The sequence below is a fragment of the Panthera tigris genome, chromosome A2, assembly GCF_018350195.1.
Source record: "Panthera tigris isolate Pti1 chromosome A2, P.tigris_Pti1_mat1.1, whole genome shotgun sequence".
Classification (NCBI taxonomy): domain Eukaryota; kingdom Metazoa; phylum Chordata; class Mammalia; order Carnivora; family Felidae; genus Panthera; species Panthera tigris.
This window is the reverse complement of record NC_056661.1, coordinates 149,771,884-149,789,152: the sequence shown is the minus strand read 5'-3', so window position 1 is coordinate 149,789,152 and position 17,269 is coordinate 149,771,884. Positions and strand designations below refer to the sequence as shown.

Genomic DNA, 17,269 nt, shown 5'->3' with positions numbered 1-17,269 from the left:
CTAGAAGCAAAGGGTATAATTGGCTATTATTTTTTTTTTTTAACGTTTTATTTATTTTTGAGACAGGGAGAGACAGAGCATGAACAGGGGAGGGTCAGAGAGAGGGAGACACAGAATCTGAAACAGGCTCCAGGCTCCGAGCTGTCAGCACAGAGCCCGACGCGGGGCTCGAACTCACGGACCGCGAGATCGTGACCTGAGCCGAAGTCGGCCGCTTAACCGACCGAGCCACCCAGGCGCCCCCTAATTGGCTATTTTTAATCTGAGAAACACAAAGATCCCAGGCTGGACAAGTCAAACAAAAACACAGTCTCTCCACTCTCTGGCCTCCCCAGACACGGCACCTGCACTTACAATGGAGACCACGCGGTCACGTCGTCTATGCGGGAGCCAGGCGGCTGAACTGATCGCATGTCAGATGCTGTGGTGACATGTAAACCCGGCTTCCGGGGCTTTGTTGCCCAGCCTGAGCCTGATGGCATGTCCACCTGAGGAGAAATCCAGCCCATTTTGTTCAACTGGCCCATCAATTGGTGGGCCTCACTTTTACTCCCCCAAATGACTGCCCGGGCCCGTAGAACTGCCGACGCCTGGATGTGGAGGCCTTACGTCGCCACAGGAGCTGAATCACCCGAATGTTCCTTTTACTCTGTGTGCAGGGGACCTCTGTGCTGCCGGGGGGTGTCCTGGCCCAGCCTGGCACAAACGTGCACGTACTACTGAGTCATTTGTGTTGGCAACTCTTCAGGCCCGGTGACTTTTCTGCTTTAGAGGCTGGCCCTTCATAATTACAGCTGTGTTTCTGTTGTCACACCAAATTACCTCACTTACAGCCTTAAAATAGAATCCAGCCTAAAGGTGCCGGCTGGCCACGCAGAGAGGGAGGCTTCATAAGACTCAGAACCTGGGTGTTGAGCCAGGGGGCAGGGCTTGAAGCCAGACACAAAAGTCCCAACTCTTAAAACCTAGGTCTCCTCTCTTTTCTCTGCATGATAGAAACGGAGCAGTGCCATAAAACTGTCTGTTCCCAAACTAGAAACGAGAATGATCTTGGAGTTCTGCCTCTGTCCTGCTCCCATTCATCTTACTTACTTACGGGATGGGATCTATTCTTCCGGCCTTCACATTACTCTCCCCCTTGGCCACTCTGCCATGTGCCCAGGAGGCTGACACCTACAGACCCCATCGCCCCACTCCCTTGCCCTCTGGCTGTCAGATGGGTTAGACTAATGGAAGCAGGAGAGGGAAATTAGAAAGGGGGAGAGGAGAGAGGTCAAGGCGTGTATTCCCCTGTTCCCTGCTGGACCGTAGTTGGCAGTGGTTGTATTCTTTCACCTGGGCCCCAGCTCTTGGCAGGTGGCCTCTCTTTATTTCCTTCCTTTGTCCCCCAGGTGGAGGGAGGGTGTAGGAGAGTCGCGTGGCTGCTGTGACAAAGCGACACATATTGGATGGTTGAAAACAACAGAAGTGTATCATCTCCCAGTTCTGGAGGCTAGAAAGTCTGACATCAAGGTGTTGGCAAGGCCACGCTCCCCCTGGAACACGTAGGGGAGGATCCTTCCTTGCCCCTTCTAGCTCCGGATCATGGCCCACAATCTTGGCATTCCTTGGCTTACAGGTGCATCCCTCCCATTCCGTCTCCATCATCACATGGCCATCTTCTCCTCATGTGTCTCTGTCTGTGTCCCCTCTTCGAAGGATACCAGTCACATGGGATGAGGGCCCACCCAAACTGACCTTATCTTAACTTAGTTATATCTGCAAAGACTCTATTTCAAAATAATATCATATTCACAGAAACTGGGGGTTAGGACTTCAAAATATCTTCTTGGGGGACCTATTTCGATCCCGCCCACATAGTAACAGCCTCCACTGTGATGAGTCCCTGGACTGGTCCCTTAAAGCTTTCCCTCCTTGTAAAGAGTCTCTACGTTAGATGCTTCAGCTCCTTTTTAAACAGTGCCACCTGTTTTCTGCCAGGACCTTGACAGAGACCCCTACTGCCCAGCTGCCTTGCTGGCAGAGCACCTACTAAGTGTCAGAAGGCACTGGGGATACAATGGTGAGCAAACATTGGCATAGCCCCTGCCTTCATAGGGCTTACAATCTACAGTTTAATAGGCTTCATCAAAATCTCACAAAGTAAAGGGGTGCCTGGGTGGCTCAGTCGGTTGAGCGTCCAACTCTTGATTTTGGCTCAGGTCATGGTCTCACAGTTCATGAGTTCGAGCCCTTGAATCAGGCTCTACATTCTCAGGGCAGAGCCTGCTTTTGATCCTCTGTCTCCCTCTGTCTCTGCCCCTCCCTCGCTCACACTCTCACACTCTCTCTCTCAAAAATAAATAAAACATTTTTTTTTAATGTCACAAAGTAAAATTACAAATGGATTGAGATACAGAGGATAGGTTGACGCACTATAAATATGCTCCCTTGGGAAAATCGCTCTAGGCAGGGAGTCCAGGAGGGGCTTCCCAGGGAGAGGGACACCTGAGCCAGAATGCAAAGGATGAATGGAGTCAACCAGATAAAGAGGGGAGCTTAAGGCCCCCCTCTTGGTTAAGGGGGGAGACCCCAAAAGAGTTATGCCATGGTGTCCATATTTCCTTCCAATGGGGGATCTATTTTCACTCATATCCCAATCCATCTACAAAGAACCCTTCTCTCCGAGAAAAGTTTACGCTGTCTCCCATCCTTACCGCTGAGACCACAGCAGAGAACCCCCGTATGCAGAGGTTAGTGCTCAGAGAGTGAGAAGCCATCCCCAAGACCCACAGGTAAATAGTAGCTGCACGGCACCGAGGGCACAGTAGGGAGCGAGCGCCTAGAAACCAAGCAACGCGGGCCCCGCACACAAACTCCACACCTCCACACTGAAGTCACAACATCCCTGAAACCAGCACCTCCTCCTTCCGTGCCCACAGTCTCAGCTGGGGACACCCCAGAACTTCTGGTCTGCCCCCTCTCTCCTCTCTCAGCTCTTTGTGAGATCACCGTGTGCCCCTGATTTTACCACTTCCAGCTTGCTCAAGTCATGCACTCCTCACATTCACCACTAGCCCCGGCCCTGCTTCAGGTCCTTATCATGTTTCCCTAGGGCTTCGTATCTGCTCTCTCCTTGACTGGCCTCTACTCTGTCAAATCCACCCTCAGCAGCACAGCCACCATAAAGCTGGCCACCTCACTCCCCCGACAGTGGCCTCGATGACTCCCTATTCCCGATAGCGCACAGTCCGGGAATGGCACAAAAGGCTCTCCTTGACTGGGCCCTGCCTCCCTCCCAGCCTGCCTCCCACTGCCACCTGGTTCATCCTTGATCTTCCAACAAGGCCACCACTTTTAGTTCCACATACACATCAACTTGTCTCTCCCCTCTGTGCCATTTTTCGGGTTATCCAACCCCCACCGCACTGTTCCTTCTTCCACAACCTAATTAAATCCAACTCATCCCTAAAAACTTAATTCCGGTCTCAACTCCTCCAAGAAGCCTTCCCTGATAACTCTCCCCTCTCGTTTCCTACCATAGGATCCTCCATCATTAAATCTAACATGGCATGTTCTAAATATCTATGGAGGTGCCTATTTCCCTGATTAGAATACAGATTCTTGATGCTGGGGATGACCCCTCATTCGGTTTGATAGGCCTATTGCCTGATCAACTCAAAGAGTTGATGCCCAAAGACTAGATGCATGAATTAGTGAATGACAAACCAATGGGTATTGACTGTCCCACTTTGGTGCTGAAGCCCTCAAAATGACCAGAAGCTCCCCCCACCTATTACTCTATATTGCATGGGCCCAGCCCCACAGTCCCTCTGCTGCATGATGCTTCCGGCGTGTAGAAGCTGTTTCACTGGCGTTTCGTTTTCATCTCAACCCCTGCTAGGTAGCTTATAAGAGTATTTACCGTTGAAGAGTTGTGTGACCCTAGCTATTTATCCTTTCTAAGCTTCGATTTGCCATACATAAAATGAGCTCTGTTATACTATCCACCAAACAGACTTGCCATGAAAACTGAATGAAATAAAATCAGGTATGTGGTCAGAACTCAGTAAATGGTTAGGTATGACTAAGCTGTAAAGCAACCGCTGCTGATCAGAGGTACACGGGTAAGGGCAGTGGGAGTTCAGAGGTAAAAATGGAGTCAAAGGCTGTTGCCTTAAGTAGAACATCCTTCCCACCCCCCAAAGTGTTCTTTACACAATCAGTAACTCTGGGAAGCTCCAGTGTTGTGGGTTTACTGTGTCATCACAGAAGCCCAGGGTTTGTTGGTCTCAGCCCATGTGCGCAGAATTGCTGTGTGAGTAAGAAAAACAAGGAGAGCATGAAAAAGTCAGTGTATTAGGCCAGGGGTTTCCTAGCCTCCAGTGAGGCTCCTGGAGAAACTAGACATTTGCCTCCTGCTGCCATGTTGTAGTGGTGGGGTCCTCTCTCTTCATCCCTTTGTCCCTCTCTTCTGTGTGCACACACACACTCTCTCTCTCTCTCTGAACTAATAAATTAACTAATTAAACAAAAAGAAGTACACTGAATGGCAAAGGAAACCATCCACAAAATGAAAAGGCAACATACAAAATGGGAAGGAATATTTGCAAATCATATATCTGAAAAGGGACTAATATCCAACATACATAAAGAACTCATACAAATTCAGTAGCCAAAAAAAACAATCCGATTAAAAAACAGATGGAGGAACTGACCATTTGTCCAAAGAAGACAAACAAATGACCAACAGGTATGTGAAAGGTGTGCAACATCACTCATCACCCGAGAAATGCAAATCAAAAGCACAATGAGATATCACCTCACACCTGTTAGCTTGGCCATCATCAAAAAGATAAGCGATTACGAATGTTGGTGAGGATGTGGAGGAAAGGGAACACTTGAGCACTGTTGGTGGGAATGCAAAATGGTGCAGCCAATGTGGAAAACAGCATGGGGGGAGGGCCTCAAAAAATTAATAATAGAATTATCATTTGATCCAGCCATGTCACCCCCATCCTCACTGCAGCATTATTCACAATAGCCAAGACATGAAATAACCTAGTGTCCACTGACAGATGAATGGATAAAGAAGAGGTGGTGTGTGTGCATACACACACACACACACACGCACACACACACACACACGCACACACACACACTGGAATATCACTCAGCCATAGGAGAGAAGGAAATCATGCCACTTGCAACAACATGAATGGAACTCCAGGGCATTGTGCTAAGTGAAATAAGCCAGACAGAGAAAGACAAAAACCATATGATCTCACTTCTACGTAAAACCTAAAAAAAAAGAAAAGAAAGAAAAGAAACAGAGAACAGATCGGTGGTTGCCAAAGATAGAAGAAATGTGTGAAGGTGGTCAAAGGTACAAACTTCCAGTTATAATATAAGTATGTTCTGGGGATGCGATGTATATCATGGACACTAGAACTGATCACACTGTTTTGTACAGGTAACAGTTGCTAAGAAAGTAGAATTTCTGTGAGGCAATAACTAAACTTACTGTGGTGATCTGGTGACAGAACCTCTCCTAGCCCTGCTCTGCTCAGTGCAGTAGCCACTGGCCACATGTATTTAAGCATTCCCTTCAAATGTGGCTGTCCTGAGGGCACCTGGGTGGCTCAGTCGGTTAAGCTTCTAACTTCAGCTCAGGTCATGATCTCGTGGTCTGTGAGTTCAAGCCCCGCGTCAGGCTCTGTGCTGACGGCTCAGAGCCTGGAGCCTGTTTCAGATTCTGTGTCTCCCTCTCTCTCTGCCCCTCCCCTGCTCATGCTCTCTCTCTGTCCCTCAAAGAGGAATAAACATTAAAAATAAGTAAATAAATTAAAATGTGGCTGTTCTGAACTGAGATGTGCTGTGCGAAATACACATGAGAATAGAAAAGATTCTGTTGAGACGTATATTGATTACATGTAGAAATTATATTTTAGATATATTTGGTTAAATAAAATATAACATTATGATTGGTATAATACTGTTTCTTTTCACTTTTTTTAATGGGGCTACCAGAAATTTTTAAATTACATTTGTGACTCACAGTATATGCCTACAAGACAGGAGAGCAGTCCTGTACAGACCTCAGAGCTCGATGCAAGCATTAAATCAGTCAAGACAAGGAGAGGGCCTAGCACAGCGCCTGAAACAAATTAAGTACCCAATAGCTACTGTCAATATTAGTAAGATCGGTGGGTTTTTTTTTAATTTTTTTAATGTTTATTTTTGAGACAGAGACAGAGCATGAGTAGGGGAGGGGTAGAAAGAAAGGGAGAGACACTGAGAGAGGGAAACAGAGAGAGAGAGGGAGACACAGAATCCGAAGCAGGCTCCAGGCTCTGAGCTGTTACCATAGAGCCCAACGCAGGGCTCAAACTCACAAGTTGTGACATCATGACCTGAGCTGAAGTTGGACGCTGAACTGACTGAGCCACCCAGGCATCCCAGATCAGTGATTTTCAAATTTTATAGTCAAATTTGTTTTTCAAGCAACTTCTTGTAACGGATAAAAAAAAAAATTCAGTTCTGATCAAAGCAGAGAGACCTTGAGGTCTCTCCAGGGGCCGTTGCACCCTGGGCACCACCTCTTTAGGTGGGAAACCATGCACATAAGTCATCCTAAAATGTCCTTCGAGCTCCGGCATTACACATCTACCATTTCGGAGAAGGTCAAGAAGGTATGAGACAAAAACCAAGGTGTCCATGGCAGTACTTTAAAAATGATCACAGGGGCGCCTGGGTGGCTCAGTCGGTTAAGCGGCCGACTTCGGCTCAGGTCATGATCTCGCAGTCCGTGAGTTCAAGCCCCGCGTCGGGCTCTGTGCTGACAGCTCAGAGCCTGGAGCCTGTTTCAGATTCTGTGTCTCCCTCTCTCTGACCCTCCCCCGTTCATGCTCTGTCTCTGTCTCAAAAATAAATAAACGTTAAAAAAAATATTAAAAAAAAATGATCACAGACCTTAAATGTTCTCACCACGAGAAAGAAATGATAATTACGTGACACGATAGAGGTGTTAGCTAACGCCACAGTGGTGATCTTATTGCAATACAGAAGGGCATCGAATCGAATCGTCACGTTGTACACACCTTAAACCTACACGATGTTATATGTCAATTAGACCTCAATAAAAAATAGTCACCCCCAAAAAGATCATGGAAAAACACTACCATTTTGCTCAGGAGAATCAAAGCGGTTTGGTCCCAGGTCTAGCTAGACATAGCCCAGAAATTGGGGCGTCATGAATGTGACCGGGAGGAGAGGGTCACCTGTGGGTCCCTGGATGGTTACCCGCATGTACAATACCCCCGTGCCACAGCACTGCTCTGCTTCTGCCCCTCACAACCCGCTGACCCTGCCACCTGGGGAAGGCTCTCAGAGCCGGCCCCAGGCACCAACGTGGCTAGGTCCAGCTCAGGGGAAGGGCAGCAAGTGACACTCAGCCCGGACACCACAATGACTCTGCTGTCCTGAAGGCAAGGCTGGGCTGCCAGCCCCAGTGTCTGGTCTGCCAGCCAAGCCTCCTGGCTCTTCCTGCAGTCTACACCCCTGGCTCTGCTGTGTGTGTGTGTGTGTGTGTGTGTGTGTGTGTGTTGATGCGGACAGCAGCCAGCTCTCTGCCGGGCTCTCTAACAAGTTCCACGAGTCTGTTTGCTAAAGAAAAATTCCAGTGGGTCCATCCAACACATGGAACTCAAGTACAGAAATTATATTTATCCACCCCACTGCCAAGGAGATCACATGCCCCGTGAGTCACTCCAGATGTGCTCAAAAACAGAGTCTCTCTGTGGAAGCCCGGTCCCCCAATCCCAGAGAGAGTCGAATTAGCAGAGGTCCCAATTCCTGTGTCCCCACCCCCCTAAGAGGCAGTCTCTGCCTCCACCCTTCTGGGGCAGGAAAGGACGCCTTTTGCACTTCTGTAAAGGGAAGGGGGGTAAGAACTCTACCTTCACACTGGGAGGACCAGCACGGGCATACCTGTAGCTCCTGAGGTCCCATTGGGTTCGAGGACAAGTGTCACCTTTTTGGAGCAAAAGATGTGTTGGAACACGCTGCTGCTTCTGCTGTTGTGTTATGATGCTCAGGCGGCGGTGTCCCACAGGTGGAGCAGGGGTAAGTTGCTCTGTATTTATTTGATGCTCATTATTCTTTCTCAAATGCAATTAGAAATCTGGGGGCGGGGGGGGGGAGAGTAAGACGGTAGAAGGAAATTAGACGCCAGGCACCCACACACACACCCCTCTTTTATCTCGTCTCTGCCAATTACTTTATGCTTCTTGACAAGTGAGAAGGTGCTAGAAGGTGATGGGGGATGGGACGCTGAAACACATCAAAGCCGCTGAGGGATCTGGGTGGAGGTGGAGAACGCAGAAAACAGCCCTTTCTGACACGCCAGAGCCAAGTTATCTTTGCTCCGTGGATGTGGGTAGTCTCCCTCCAGCCCCTCTGCCCGCCCGCCCCCTGCTGCAGCCAGACAGGGCACATGAACAGCAGGTACCAGGAAGAACACCAGTATCCCGGGGCTCTGGGTGCTGGCTTGCAAAAGGCCTGCCACCTGGGGGACCCGACTAGGGGCCCTGGCCACGGGCTGGCCACATGGAGGTCTCCACGCGGCTCCTGAGCTAGACTGGGCACATCTTTCCAGCTGGGGAGAGCCGGCCCAGTGGCAGGAGAGCAAGGGTGACCCTTAGCATTCACGTGTGTGCCAGACGGCTACTCCCACTGGCCCCGCAGTCCACCCCGGAGAGGAGGGAACCCGGCAAGGCTTTTCGCTCACAGCCGACTTCCTTCCCCTGGGGACCGTGCGGCACCTCTTCTCTGTGCCCAGGACCGGCTCCGGGTGGCAGACACTGGTCGCCCGTCCAGCCAATTACAGTTGATTACTGCTGGGGACCGAGGGAGCAGCAGTGAGGACCACTCCGTGCAGAGCTCAACCCGACGGTCTCCACTGCTTGAAATGGACTGAGGTCTCTCTCCCCAAGAGAGCTGGAAAGAGAAGTCAGGCTCATAGGTGTTTCTAGAGATCCAAAATAGAATGAGGACGGGCATGGCAGCGGGGGCACGGCGGGGGTGACGATGAGCCTCCGGGTTCTCAGGGAGAGTGTCGGGAAAGGAGCAGCCAGTGTGGAACAGAGAAGCACAGGGCAAACGGATGTGACACGGGCGGGGAGCAAAGCCACCGCGGTTATCTGAGGTTCTTATTCCCTCATTTTTAAGCTTGTGATCAGGGACTTGCCAGCTCTCTGAGCCGAGCTGTGAAGCGATTGTTGCCCAGAGACGAATAATTCATGTAGCGTTTTCCTTTTATTTTTTTTTTTTTTCCGTCTGGTAACATCACCCACACCCACACACACCTCTGCTCATGATACGCACAAACGTTGGAGGCGACACTTAGAAGGAGAGCAAAGAGATCTTGGCATTACATTCGGCCCCTTGCCCCTGCGCGACACTGGGGGCCTTCCTTAATTTGTCTCTTAGAGAAAGATGACAACATCCACCCTCCTAATGCACAGGCTGTTAGAAAGGCAAATGAGATAATCTGACTTGTAACAAGGCTTGGAAACTTCAGAGGCACATCATGAGCTTTCCCCACAAGCAACCCAGAGATTTCAGTTCTGCCTCTAATTGGTCGTGTGACGTCTGGCAAGCTTCTTAACCTCTCCGAGCTTTGGTTCGCTAACAAGTCGCGTATTAACAGTAACAAAATTTATCTTCCCCGCTTCGTGGTGAAGGTCACATTCAAAGTGTAAACAAGACGCTTTGTACGCGATGAAGAACCTTCTAAATGTGAGCTATCACCTCCCACTTAAACCTCTGAAAAAAACTTCATTGAGGAAGTTTGGGGTGCTCAACAGAGGGTTCTGCAGCAGCAGCCTGGGACCAAGTGACTGCCCCGGGGCCTCCCTGGGGAAGGTCTGCCCCCTGCATAATAATAACAAACCCATCTGGAGACGGGAAGTCAGCACTGGTGAAACAGAGGACACGATGAGGCATCCGTGTTAAGCGCCAGATTAGTGGTTCCCGTCAGGATTCGGAGTCCACAAATGACAGAGTCCCGCAACCATCATCAAAAGTCTTCCACGTAGTTGATTTTTTTTTTTCATTTTTAACATTTTTTCCTAATTATAAAAGGAAGACCCAACTGTCCTTTTCTTTTAAAGACGGAATGAGAGTCACGCCCAAGTACACAACAATTTTTCCAAACGTACTTAACTGTTCCTTTGGCCTTCATCCTTACCCCCAACCCCACCCCCACGCCAGCACCCCGGCCTCCACCCTTCCCCACCCCCTGCCCCCAAGCGGAAATGTAGAAATAAACCCACAAGGAACACACCCTCTGTCCCAACGCTCTCCCAGCCTCTCCCGACGAGTGCTCTCTAGGATTCCGCCCTGGGAGGCAGCTTTCCGGGCCAGCCAGGCTCTTCCGGCCCCACCAACTTGACCGACCTGATGACTCACCTGTGGTTCGGGAGGCCAGCGTAGAAGCCGGACATGCCTGGCCCAACTCCCTGCGCCCCCAGGGCCTGGCAGAGCTCCACTTGGGGGGCTGAGGGGAGCTAACCAGTCTTTAAAAACAAAAAAAAAAAAGAGGAAAGTATATATTAGAATGTACACATTAAATATCTGTTTTTATTAAACACACGTAAATTATTCTTTTTAAAGCAGGCTAATAGAGAAGGATGGCCCTTTAGTTACCTGGTGGGATTTATGTCATCTTTACGTGTCCCTTTTAGCGTGTGTGTTTTCAATCACGAATGTTCCATGAAGGGAAGGGCTGGTGATCAGTGTTCAGTAAGTCCTGACTGACTGACGGGACCGGGATAACTGCGGGGGCCGCAGTAACCCCCACCGGCAGGTGCTATTCTGACCATCCACGGGTGAGGGAACCAGAGGATGAGGCAGTTGATGAGCCCCAGGTCCCTCCGCCGGAAGGACACAGCTGGATTTTGTCCCCCAGCCCAGCATCAGCATCTATGGCATCAGAGTCTGCCCGGCGCTCCCACGTCCCCTCCGGGTGCTCCCGGCAGCCCTAAGCTCCCCCAAGGGGGTGGGGCAGTCTGGCCCTTTCAGAAACACTCCCACAGAGGAACCCAACACGCGGGGCCAAGGTCCTGGCTCCCTCAGCACGCCACTGGGTTTCCAAAGGGTTGGCCCGGGAGCAGAAAAGTAAGTGACATCGATAAGATCTCCCAAAAGATCTTTTGTAAATGAGAGGTTTTTTTTCCCCTCCACACCCACTATCATTTGCACTGAGTTGCTTTCACGGATTCATTAAAAATGTGGTTGTACTTCGGCTTGATACGGTGTGCAGTTGGAATCCTTCCCAACAAGCTCTCTGCTACAAGTGCTGTGTGGTTATGTGGAAACCATGGTTGGCCTTAATACCATTCTGTTCTACTGAGCACATTTGGAAGACGGGGAGTGGGGTGGGGTGGGTGGAGATTTTGCCCCAGATCACAAGAAGTCAGAGAGAAGGTCAGGTCACAAAGCAAAGACAGGCTCTTCCGTGTAAGGGGACTTCTGTCCCTGGGTCTGGGTGAGAAAGCTTGGACAGCTCAAGGTAGGTGGGGGGGAGGGGGAGGGACAGGTGCCAGCCTTGACCGAGATCATTCAAAGTAGCTTTTCCCAGGGGTGCCTGGATGGCTCAGTCGGTTAAGTGTCTGGCTCTTGGTTTTGGCTCAGGTCATGATCTCACGGTTCCTGGGTTCGAGCCCAGCAACAGGCTCAGTGCTGACAGTGCAGAGCTTGCGTGGGATTCTCTCTCTCCCTCTCTCTCTGCCCCTCCCCCCTCTTGCACGCACACTACCTCCACCTCTCTCTCTCTCCCCCTCAAAAGAAATAAACTTAAAAAAAAAAAAAAAAAAAGGAGCTTCTCCCAAGCAGGGATAAGGACTCCTCGGAGATACAGGGAGGGTGTGGTAGAGACAGGAGACCACACCAGCCTTTTGATATTCAGCAGGCACCTGGAATTGCAAATAAATTCTAGAACCATCCTGTTAGAAAAGAAGGAATTAGTAAAGCGCTCTGTTTGAAAAGAATGGAGGGGCGTGACAAGGGTAGTTAATGTGTTTCTATGGATCATCGGTTCATTCAACAGTTGTGGGCAGGATGCTGCCCACTGGGAACACAGCAGCAAACAAAACAGACATGATCCCATGCTCTCAGGGAGCTGACATTCTAGTGAGGGAAACAGACAATAAACACCTATACAAATAAGACATCTGGTTTGTTTGAGGACAATAAGTTAGGGACAGAGTAGAGAGGATTATATTCTTAAATAGAGAAGTGAGGGAGGGTCTCCCTAAAGAGGTGACTAAAGACCTGAAGGAAGCAAGGGCATGAGCCACTCAGTTGCCAGAGAAAGAGTATTCGAGGCAGAGGAAATGGAAGTGCAAAGGCCCCGTGGTAGAAGGTGCGGCATGCTCAAGGAACGGTGAGGCCCACAGCTGGGGTGGCGTGAGCCCAGGGAGAATGACGAGCGAGTTCAGAGACGTAGGAAGAGGTCAAGTCTTGTAGCACCTGCTCGTCCTCTGGAGATCTTGGGTTTTTACTCTGAGCGAGATTGAAGCCACTGAGGGTTCTGGCCAGAGGAGTGACAGCATCCGAACTACGTTTTCCCTTTAGTGGTTGTATTAAGAATAGAATGACGGGGGGGGGGGGGCGGGGAGCCGAGGATGGAAGCAGAGACACCACTAGGAGAGGGGAGAGGTGCTCACGGCCGGAGCCAGGGGTCGAGCAGAGATGTTGCAAGAAGCAGCCAGACTCCGGGTATATTTTGAAGGTAGAGCCCACAAGATTGGCTGATTGGTTGGCTGTAGGATGCGAAATAGAAAAGTCCAGGTGTCTGGCCTGAGCAACTGAGAGAGATGGGGACGACTAGACAAAGAAGGAAGGGTGTGGGGGGGGGAGATGGGTTTGTGTGTGTGTGTGTGTGTGTTGGGGTTGGGCCTGGGTGTGGGCTCAGGAGAGACGAATGGGCAAGGCGATGCCTGCAGGTGGTCGGGGGCATGGATGTCTGGTCTGGAATATGAAGTTGAAAGTCGGCACAGAAGTGAGTGTGGCCGGAAGACAGCAGAGAGCCGAAGACGAGGCCAGGACTCCGCAATGTGAAGAGGTGGGTGAGAACGAAGGGCAGCCAGTGAAGAGGGGTTTCTTTTTCTAAGATAGAAAGAGACCAGTTGTCGTGCTGATGCGAATGATCCAGTAAGGAGGGGAACGTCAATTAACGATGCAGGCGAGAAAAGGAGGAAAGGCCGAAGGCCACCTTCAGTGGAGACTTCCGCACACCCACGTGGAGACGGGAGCATGGACACAATAGCAGAGAAGTCAGAGCGTGCGGACAAGAGACAGGCAACTGGTTTAAGGAAAGGGCGGAAGGTGTGAAACCAAGTGAGAGGAACCGGGAAGTATGGGTAATGGTCGGGCAGCATTTAAAGGCCCAGATGAGGGGGCCCCTGGGGGGCTCAGTCGGTGAAGCGTCCGACTTCAGCTCCGGTCATGATCTCACGGTCCGTGGGTTGGAGCCCCGCATCAGGCTCTGGGCTGACAGCTCGGAGCCTGGAGCCTGCTTCGGATCCTGTGTCTCCCTCTCTCTCTGCCCCTCCCCCGCTCACACTCTCCGTCTCAAAACTAAATAAACGTTAAAAAAAATTTTCACATAAAGGCCCATGTGAGGATAACGATCATGAACTCAAAAGGAGACCATCTAACATGAGTGTGTTTTCCTCTGGCCGCATTTCAGGTGAACAGGTGCAGCAGTTGAATAGGCGAAGAGATGGGGTGTCATTTTGCCAAGTGGTCACAAAGGAACCAAGAGAGAGCAAAGGAGTCGGCGGTCTATGTAAGAGAGCAATCATAGGCCTGTAGTAATTTGACCTTGCGTCTCACATTATTGTAAGTCGGAGATTTTTAAAAATTGTGCGTGATTCATTTCAGAATCTGTTTTATACCAAATGCATTCATCATTAACTACATTATCCTTCCCCGAGCCCAGTCTTTGGGCCGATACGCTTACAAAAAAGGCAGCACTGTTCTCCCTACTGGCGAGATGGGGTTTTGGAGCCCGCAAAGCCTGGCTTTCATCTCAGTCCCACGGCAAACAAATTGGGTGGCCCGGGGCAAGTTTCTTAACCTCCCCGTTTCTTCATCTATGACATGGCAAGTTAGTACTTACCTCACGAGGTACGTGTAGAAAGCCCAAAGCATGCCGATGAGCACACAGTGGGCTCGTGCACAGTTATGGTATCTGAGCTCCACATTTTAACAACTTTGGTCCGCAGCCCAGATGTGTCTCTCAGCAGAAGATGTGGACAGAACAGGCCCCGACACATGACGCTCGAATCTCTGGACTCTGTTCCCGGGCTGTCTTGGTGCACGAGCATAACGTTTAGCAAGTGAGTCATTTGCTCTGTGCTGGTCTGTCCTATCACAGAGCCTCAATTTCCCCCCGAAGGCTCGTTTGTCCAGGGAGTCAGGGAACCGGGGAGAAGCCCATGGTCTTCCTGCCCTGCGACCAGCCATACAGGAGACCTTTGCGCGAGGAGACGTGGAAGTCTCCGACGGCCCCTGGTGGCGCGGGGTGGTCCTCGTGGGCACATTCGCATCCTGGAAAAGTGGGCTGGGTGTGTCGGGTGGAGAAGAAGAAAACATAGTGGCCCAGTTTTACATCAAGCAAAAGGCACATAAAGTCAGTGATTTTGACACGCCTGTCCCTGTAGCCTTCCCGCCTGAGGCTCAACATTCAGGTGGTGCCTAGGAGGGAGTGGGACCCTTCTGCCAGTCTCTAGCTTCCCCTGCTGTCCCCTCTTTCAGAGAAGGTGCTGTTGCTCACGGCCATCCAGTGGGGACATTCTGGTCTCCCTCCCCTCCGCCTTGGGAAGACTGTTCTGCCCCAAACCGTTGACTAATCACTCTCCGTGAGGACACAGCCTTACAACGACCCCCATAAATGTAGGGGTGAGGTGGAGGAAGAGAGGAAAAACCCCAGCAAAGCCTGAGGAGTCTCCATGGCGGTTCTGTTTTTGTTGGGATTTTGGTTTTTCTTTTTTAATGTTTATTTATTCTTGAGAGAGAGAGAGAGAGAAGGAGAGCGTGAATGGGGGAGGGGCAGAGTGAGAGAGAGACAGAATCCGAAGTAGGCTCCAGGCTCCGAGCTGTCAGCACAGAGCCCGACGCGGGGCTAGAACTCACGAACCACAAGATAACGCCCTGAGTGGAAGCCGGACGCTTAACCGACGGAGCCACCCAGACGCCCCTTGTTGGGCTTTAAAAAAAAACAAAAATACGTGGTTTGTTTTTAAAATCATCCCCAAATATACACTGAGGCTTCCCTTAAAGCCCAGTGTTATGCAGACATCAAGGTCAAACAGGGGAAGCAGAAACTTCTTCCCTCCCTCGCTCCCAGGAGCTGGCAACCAGAACGAACACTTTCAGGGTGACGGACGGCAAGATGTGAAATGTGTAGAAAGGATGCCGAGGGCCTAAGGAGATGAAGAAGGACGGTGGACAGCGGGGTCGCGGGGAAGGGCTTCCTGGGGGAATGAAGCTGTTGGTCTACCCATGAGGGAGCAAGTCTGGTTCACAGCCTCACCCATAGACACCTCTGAGAGCCGGTCTGCTCTTGCTTTGGCCATTTTCACTTCCGGCAGAGTCTGGCCTTCACTGTCGGAGACCAGAACATCTGGAGTGACCGCATACTTCACTTTACGCCCAAATGTTTTGACACGGACCAGACATAGGTTATTTCTCATGCGCTGCCTCCAGCATCTCCGTGAAGGCACATTCTTCCTCTCCAGGCCTCGCCTGGCTTACGGGAAGTCAGACCTGGGCAACTGCCGAGCCTCTGAGATGTCTGGCCGGGGGCAGCTACACTTCCACACCCATGGCGGTAGAAAACACCTGCCCAACATACCACCAGTGGGAGGAGAACCAGCAGAATGTAGTGGAAGTGGGTAGAACAGGACAGCAAGGAGGGAGGGGGCCATCTTTCAGAATCCCATGTTCCTCCCACACTGTCTGGGGCAATCATCAGTCCCTGAGTCTAGAGGCTGAAGCTATTTCTAACAATCTTCGCTATTTTAAGAAGACTAAGACTAAGAGCTATTGGAAACAACAGTGTTTTCATTATTAAGCTGAGCTTTGAATCTAGAAGTGTTTTCTTCCCCATTCTTTGAGAGCTCAGGGTCCACTTGGGGCGTGTGAGTCAAAGAAGTGTCAGTATTCACGGGGAGACGATTTCGCTGCGAAGAACTTCCCAGAAGGCAGCCGTCCCAAGTCTGAGATGACAGGACACAGAAAGGACACCATGCCCAGGACATTTATTTCCTCTCATCCCCTTTACCTGCTGGGGTGTGAATTTGGGGTGGGGGGGGGAGGGGAACAGTGTGAATTATTTTAAGGGAACAATACTTGTAATTTTACTATAAGAGAGGAATCCCGCTAGGGAGAAGAATGAAAGTAAAGTTGTTCTCAGATCCCGAGAACGGAATTTCATCCACCCCTTCAGGGTAAGAAGAAAAGAAGGGCACACAGAAGGAAGAACCCCTGGGCTAAACTGAGAGTGGTCATATAGCCTGGGCAGCTCCTTCTACACATCAGGTCAAACAGCCTCTGATTCTCAACCTTGGCTACCATTAGACGCTGCCATTCGAAGCCTAGGAAGCTTTGAAAAAAAAATCTTCCTGTCCCCTTTGTACCCTAGTTCAATTGAACCAGGACCCAGGCACCAATATTTTTTAAAGCCCCTTGGGTGATTCTCCCGTCCAAGTACTAACCGGGCCCGACCCTGCTTAGCTTCCGAGATCAGACGAGATCGGGCGCGTTCAGGGTGGTATGGCCGTAGACCGCCCCCCACCTCCCCGGGGTGATTCTAATGTGCAGTCAAGGTTGCAAACCGGTAGAGCTGGAGATGCCTCACTCTCCTGAGCCCCACCTGAAACAACAGTTAACAGGGACAAAGGCCTTCTCAAGCCCCCAAATCCACGATTCTGTGGGAAGCTGGCACTTCACTGGCAAAGAAAACAAATTTTGCTAAAATGCCGGGCCAGGAAATATTGCTCTGCAACTCCCAGGCTCCTCTCCCCCAAATCCTCTGGGGAGGCAGAGCTGGCCAGTCAGCCCCTCAAGGCCTCGTTCCACGCAGGGACTTGGTCAGCCAACAGCTGCACCTTGCACACACCCTGGAAGCCTGCCAGGCCCTGCTGGAGGTGCAGAAACACAAAACCATATGGGTCGTAGCCTGTGAGAAACACGTGGTCAAGATAAGAAATGAGTTACGGAG

The 17,269-nt window shown here is 50.6% G+C and overlaps 1 protein-coding gene and 1 long non-coding RNA gene across 2 annotated transcripts in view; one reads left to right on the top strand and one right to left on the bottom strand.

The window, feature by feature from the left end:
* LOC122234946 overlaps window positions 1-17,269 on the bottom strand; it is a 40,895-nt gene that overhangs the window by 20,672 nt on the left and 2,954 nt on the right. The window contains exons 2-4 of the long non-coding RNA XR_006212947.1: window positions 14,165-14,608; window positions 10,450-10,556; window positions 7,969-8,161 (exon numbers count right to left, since the gene is read on the bottom strand). This is a non-coding gene — a long non-coding RNA (uncharacterized LOC122234946). The remainder of the gene's footprint in view (window positions 1-7,968; window positions 8,162-10,449; window positions 10,557-14,164; window positions 14,609-17,269) is intronic.
* Window positions 7,626-17,269, top strand: part of FAM180A (family with sequence similarity 180 member A) — a 13,605-nt gene continuing 3,961 nt past the window's right edge. The window contains exon 1 of the mRNA XM_007076257.3: window positions 7,626-8,103. Coding sequence (XP_007076319.1) covers window positions 8,028-8,103 — 76 coding nt within the window. The 5' untranslated portion in view covers window positions 7,626-8,027. The remainder of the gene's footprint in view (window positions 8,104-17,269) is intronic.